The sequence below is a fragment of the Acyrthosiphon pisum genome, chromosome X (genome assembly GCF_005508785.2).
Source record: "Acyrthosiphon pisum isolate AL4f chromosome X, pea_aphid_22Mar2018_4r6ur, whole genome shotgun sequence".
NCBI classification, from domain to species: domain Eukaryota; kingdom Metazoa; phylum Arthropoda; class Insecta; order Hemiptera; family Aphididae; genus Acyrthosiphon; species Acyrthosiphon pisum.
The window spans coordinates 70,273,209-70,280,012 of record NC_042493.1 but is presented as its reverse complement, the minus strand read 5'-3'; the positions used below and the strand labels follow the sequence as shown (position 1 = coordinate 70,280,012).

General features: G+C 23.7%; 1 protein-coding gene across 1 annotated transcript; it reads left to right on the top strand.

The window, feature by feature from the left end:
* The first annotated feature begins 1,659 nt into the window (after positions 1 to 1,659).
* On the top strand, positions 1,660 to 3,373 carry LOC100568618. Its single transcript, XM_003245499.3, has 3 exons — positions 1,660 to 1,809; positions 2,636 to 2,742; positions 3,039 to 3,373. Exons 1-3 carry the CDS (start codon positions 1,691 to 1,693, stop codon positions 3,275 to 3,277), a joined length of 465 nt encoding a protein of 154 aa, XP_003245547.1. The 5' UTR covers positions 1,660 to 1,690; the 3' UTR covers positions 3,278 to 3,373.
* The last annotated feature ends 3,431 nt before the right edge of the window (positions 3,374 to 6,804 follow it).

Below are 6,804 nucleotides of genomic sequence, written 5' to 3'. Positions count from 1 at the left end.
TTTTCAACGACGACAAATTTAAAATTTTTAAGTGAGTGTAAAGCTTTATATATCGATGGCACATTTAAAAATGCCCTAAACTTTTCTATCAATTATTTATTATTCATGGTGCTAAATATACTACCTACACTCCTTTAGAATTTTTTTTACTAACGGGCAAGTCTATATCAACATATAAAGATGTGTTTTATAGTTTCTTAGAAAAAATGAACGATTTGAATTTAAATTTTGCACCAAATATAATTTATGCCGACTTTGAACAGCTATACACTCAGCAGTTTCGGATATTTTTCCTGATGTTATACGCAAAGGCTGTAGATTTCACCTAGGACAATCAATCTGGAGAAAAATTCAAAGTCTTGGTGTGTCTACAGTTTTTAAAAATAAATCTGAAGTTTTTCAAGCCATTCAAAATTGTTCAACTTGTTATGATATATTTTGTTGTGATAAACTGAAAAGTGTAACTGATTACTGATCCATCCATTTTTAACATAATATTTTATTATAAAATAATATTTCTATTAAAAATATAGTTAGTATTTAAAAAAAAATATATTTTGTACTATGAGTATTTTTAAATTATTTTGTAAACAATTATTTAGAATTATTTATTAAAACCTTAAAATTAAAGTATCACATCAATCCACTTATTTTCTATATTATACAAGTTTAAGATGATTTACTTCACTTAACTATGTAAGATAAACCTTTTTTAAGTAATTGGTACATTTAATTCATGTAAATGTGATTTATGTAACATTAAGAATCTCTTTACATACAATTCTACTTTAGTTATTTGATTATTTATTTAATAATAAATTGAATATGTTATTGTTAATTTATTCGTAACATAATATAATATTAATAAAAGATAAACAAGTCATTAATATTAAGTTAGAAAGTGAAATAGAGAACTTCTTTAATCTACCTTTATAAATATCGGTTAATTGTATTTGTAACTAGCTTTCCGCCTGTTGCCTGCCCCACCCAACATTTACCGTGCCAACAAAAATTATCATTATGCTATAGGTACTGAGGTTATTTTTTTGTGTGAAAATAGGTTTAAATTTAAAGAAAGAATATCTATTGTTTTCGCATAATATAATGTACTGCCCAAGCATGTTTGTATTTAGCCAATATAAATTTAAACACCTGATAATATTGAGTAATAAAGAGCATGTACAACATATTTCACAAATTTTACTTTTGGTTATTCTCGAGGTTATTCTTCATCAGGGATTCCTTTATTTGATACATCCTGATGGGAAATTCTTAGACACTCTTCTCTTAGACTTTTTGAATGAAGTCATTCCAATAACAGGTTTTAATTTTTTCTTTGATAGCTTTATTTTTTTAGCTAAAAATATAAATTATAACACCTGCCAACAATCCATATCTACTTTATTCAAAAAAAAAATTTAAGGAACACAATAATTTATCAAAACATTTTATACTATATCGATCAATGATTATTGTGGTTTATAATATGTGTAAATTATTTAATATAAATTATTAACATATGACAACAGCGTAGTGAGAAGAGACAAAGAGGAATATATCAATTACCTAGTTGAATTGTATTGTGGCTTTAAGTAATTTATTTATAAACGTAACTAAGTTATTTAAACTAATATTTATTATTTGGTAGATAATAAACTTTTATATAAATGGTTATTGAAATATAAATAATATGAAAAACAAACTTTTTTTTGTAATAATGTTAACACTGCCTCCTTTGTATAACTCAATGTTACGAATATTAACCTATGATCATTTATCAAATTTAAGATCATCAACTTCGTCTATCAAGTAAGATCTAGAAAAATAAACCATAAGTTTTTCTATCAAAGTATGATTTTCTACATCAATATAGCTAGAAATCAACTTTATAAATCTAACACACTCATAAAAAATTATCATTATTCATAAGCCGAATCACTCTAAAAAAAAATGGGTAATTAATAATTACATATTATTGAACATGGTACTGAAAAAATGAAATATTCAAAATGTATTTAAAATATTTATAAATAGTAAATACACTAACAGAAATCTATAAAGATTTTTTCAAAAAAAATTTACTTAAGAGAACGATGTATCCACATATATGAGGTCTCCGTCTTACTAACGCATAATATATCAAAATGTACATCCAGCAGTTCCAATTTTGTATTGTTAGCGTATATATCAGAGTGAATCGACCTAGCTATTATCAAACTTAAATGTAAAAACATTATCTTTGTTCTCTTGTTATATTTTACATACTCATAGGTTATAACTCACTTAAAAAATAAAATATTATTTCAAACCAACAAGAGAACACAGATAATGTTCTTACATTTAAGTTTGATGATAGGTCAATTCACTATGCTATTTAAGCTAACAATACAAAATTGGAATTTCTGGACTTACATTTTGGTATATTATGTGTTAGTAATACGGTGACAACATATATGCAGGTAAAAAGTCCTCTCAAAGTGACAGATAATAAAGAACAGAAATATACAGTAGGTTATATTTTAGACCATATAGAAGTTAAGAATAGAGCAAAAAAAAAAGCGGGCACAAAATAAAACACTAGGTACTATAGAAGTACTCATAGATTATTTAAACATTGCTTTTTTCTTTTTTTTAGGAATTCAACGGAATTTTCTAGTACCAATTCATCAAAAAATCATGAAAACGGAGCAAAACATGAAGGTACTACAATTAAGTACAATGATACTCAAACAGACAATATAAGTAAATATGTTTAAATTCTCTTTAATATAATAGGTACCTTTTACATACATATTACAAAATAAATAACAACAAACATGTATCAGAATCAGTGGCATATTTTCGGAGAGGGAGCTTAACCCTCCCCCCAGAATAGAATAATCTAATTATTAATTCAAAACTCATTTTTATAATACTATACACTTACTTATTTTTTAGACCCTCCCCCTCAAAAAAAAAAATTGAATATATGCCACTGTTTAAAATGTAACGACAATTTTAAATAAATCATTGTTTTTCTACATCATACATTTATTTAGATAAGTTCCTGGATGCGATAAAACAAAAAATTAAAAACATTACAAAAATTAACAACAAAAAAACTAATTCACAAACTGAAACATCCAAACATTCAACATATAAAGTAGTAAAATTAAACCATCAATGTTGTCATCATGGCAAGATTTGTGCATATTGTAATTCTAATTATTGCAACACCAAGGATAAAAACACCAAACACTGTTGCTTTAAATATTGCAAAAATTGTCAATGTTGTTGAATTATTCATAAACTTTATAGTTAGGTATGATTTATAATATTGGTTTTAAAAAAAAAAATATTATTTGTTTCTCATTTAAAGAATAAGAAAATATATTAAAAGATTTTTTATAATGAATATCAATAAGTAATTTAAATTTGGTCATGTAATTTTAATAATCAATTAACAAAATATTAAGCTAAAAAAGTAATAAAAATAAATGTAAAAAGAGTTATAAATCATTAGAAAAATTCTTTTGACAGACCTTTATCATGAATCAAGAATATATTTAAATATCTACCATAAAACAAAATTGTGTACAATTGTATATTATTTACATAAAATAAAAATCAATATTTAAACTTCTCTACTAAGACATAATGGTATTATTTTTGGAAACATATTTAAGAAATCCATGTATAATAATTATGAAATTAAACATTATAGTATTATACTCAAATTTAATAAAAAAATATAATTGATAGTGTAAGTAGTTTTTATATAAGTTTACAGAAATATTAAAGAAAGTTTATTAATTATTTATGAAATACATAATGATGTAGATTTGAAATTGTAATTTAATTTTTTTTTTTAATTTGCCTAGATATATATTATAAATTATAAATTAAATTACCTATAAGTTGATAGTATTGGTTAACAGAATAAAATGGTTGTTGTTTATGACCAGCTTTATTCGCAACAAATTTCAAAGTTTACCTTTATTAACTTAATTATACCCATCACAGTTATTGACAACCTAAAAATAATTATATGTTATTAATTATTATAAGTTAGATTAGATGTGGTGATATAATTTATTAATACAATTTGCAAATTGAAATCAAAAAAAGGTGGGTCACCAGATGTCGCTCTGCTGTACAATACAAGTGGACGGTTACAATGGATGGTATTAAATTTGAATTCAATGATATAATAATATTATTGTGTACGAAAAACGATTCTGAGCTGTGACGGTTTGTCAGTGTGGATATTTTATATTATATTTTTATTGTATTATTAATAATTGTTATTACTTATTACTTATTATTAGTACGGTAGGCAGTAAGTTGAATTAATATTATGAAATTACAACAAAATAACTTAAATTGTTATTCTTGATTACCTATTTAATACGTAATTTTGTTCAAATTTGAACATAAAATAACTATAAAAAAAAAACTGTTTTTATGTGTTTGAGATTTTTTGGGTAGGGAATAACTTATTTACACGAAACCTTGTTTTAAGTTTTCAATCCTTTGCTATAAAAGTTGAACATTTTATAAATATTTTACTACAAAATCATTTTAGATTCTAAGTGGAACGATGAATGTATTGATTTTATAATGATGTGTTTTTTTTAATTTTTAATTTTTTTTTTTGTGTCTGTGTACACGATAAGTAGGTAGTCGAAATAATGCTTCCAATTTCATCGTCAGTATCTTGTTCGATGGGAAAGTGAATATTGTTGGTGCATTAAGGAGGTCAACATTTAAATTTCCCAATAGTTTTAAAAAGCGCCGGAAAAAACTACATAAAAATTAAAGAAAAACGGGAATTTTTACGCAAAATCAGTTTTCCACAAAATCGATTTTGGTTTTTGGTGTAACTCTTTAACAAATAAACGTATATACAAGAAATTTTCACAGGACGTTTATAATTGCATTTTCTATACATGATAAAATTTTCAAAATATTTTGATTTGTTTTGAACTGTTTAGGAACATTCTCTGTTTCCAATTATATTAGCATTGTTGGGTAAAAAAGCTTGAAAATATAATACAAAACTCCTACTATCTCCGCTCAAAATCTAAAAAAGAATAGGGTCAATTCAATCTTATTTTTCTTGCAGAAGTGTAAATAGAAAGGTGTAGTTTCTTTTATATTTATTGTGTAGCAAATTAACTAACAATTTTTTATTAGAGAATATTTAGAGTATAAATTAAGAGTATTTTGAAGTGTTATTTATTTATTTTGAGCAATAAATATTAAATAGTTGATTTACTAAATAGTTAGACTTTAATAGAAATAAGATCTGAAATAAATAATAGTAAATAGCAGATATCATAAAAAAATATAAATGTCAACACCTAAATAATTTGTTAAAGTACCGTAACTGGCTATTTATTTTCTCCCAATCATATTTTGTGAATAGTTTATATAATAAACTTGGAAATTTCCAATAGTTTTCAAAAGCGCCTTGAAAAACAAAAGACAAATTAAGGAAAAACGGGAATTTTTACGCAAAATCTGTTTTCGAGAAAATTGATTTTGGTTTTTGGTGTAACTTTAAAACGAATGACTGTAGATACATGACATTTTCACTGGTTGTTTATATTTCTATTTTCTATACATGATAAATTTTTCAAAATATTTTGATTTGTTTTGAGCAGTTTACGGACAATGTCAGTTACCAATTTAATTAGTTTTTTTATCTATGAATGTCAATAAAACTTTATTTGATGAGTAAAAATAATTGAAAATGTAATACAAGGCTCCTACTATATTGTTACAATAACATTTGAAAAATATTAAAAATCCTTAGTCACAGTTTTTTTTTATTAGCATTTAAAGTTCAAAAATTGACAAAATATGTAAAAATCACGAAAATTACCTAATTATGTTGAGTTTATAATTCGTAAAAAATTTTCTTTTTAGAACTAAGATTTTAAAATGTAATACAAGATTCCTTATAGGATAATCTACCTTAATCAAAAAAAAAATGTCCATAAGAAACTCAAATTACATTTTTTATGAGCGTTTGAAATTCATATTTTTACAACATTTGATATTCACTCGATTTCTTACGTAACGATTTTCTTATTTTGTTGTAATTAAAAAACGAGAGACTGTAGAAACTTGAAAATTTCACTGAATGTTTACATTAGCATTTTCTATATACGATAAAATTTTGAAAATAATTTGACTCTTTTTGAGCTGTTTACGGACATTGTAATTTTTCAACTTTTTTAGTTTTTTTTTCTATAAATATCAATAAAGTTTTATCTTTGGGCCAAAAAGTGTAAAAAATGATACATTGTTACAATAGTAATTGAAAACTATTAAAAATACATAGGCACAATTATTTTTTATAAGCATTTGAAGTTGAAATGTTGACAAAATTTATCAAATTTAAAATTGAATAATTATTTTGTAGTTAAAAATTTATAAAATGTTCAACTTTTATATCTAAGGATTGAAAATTTAAACAAGATTCCACGTAAATATTTAATTCTGTTACCAAAAATTCTAAGAAATACATATTAAGCACAGTTTATTTTTATAGTCATTTTAAGTTCAAATTTGGATGAAATTACATATTAAAAAAACAAGAATAACTATTTTAATTATTTTGTTGTGATTGTATAATACTATTCGTGGGTAGGTACTTGAAACTTATAAAGTATACTATTATATATCTATGATAGTATCACGGTTTTTTTGTTGATGTATAACGCGTAATAAGTATCTAATAGATAATGTGATATGATTAATTTGGAATTTATGATACCTAGGTATCTATTATAGGTCATTTTTTTTTATACCATAGAT

Bases quoted from the DNA above. Each gene is read 5' to 3' on its own strand.
- LOC100568618 (XM_003245499.3), top strand. From the start codon at position 1,691: ATGAAAAACAAACTTTTTTTTGTAATAATGTTAACACTGCCTCCTTTG. The intron at 1,810-2,635 runs GTAAGATCTAGA...TCTTTTTTTTAG, and splicing joins TCATCAACTTCGTCTATCAA to GAATTCAACGGAATTTTCTA. The intron at 2,743-3,038 runs GTAAATATGTTT...ACATTTATTTAG, and splicing joins TACTCAAACAGACAATATAA to ATAAGTTCCTGGATGCGATA.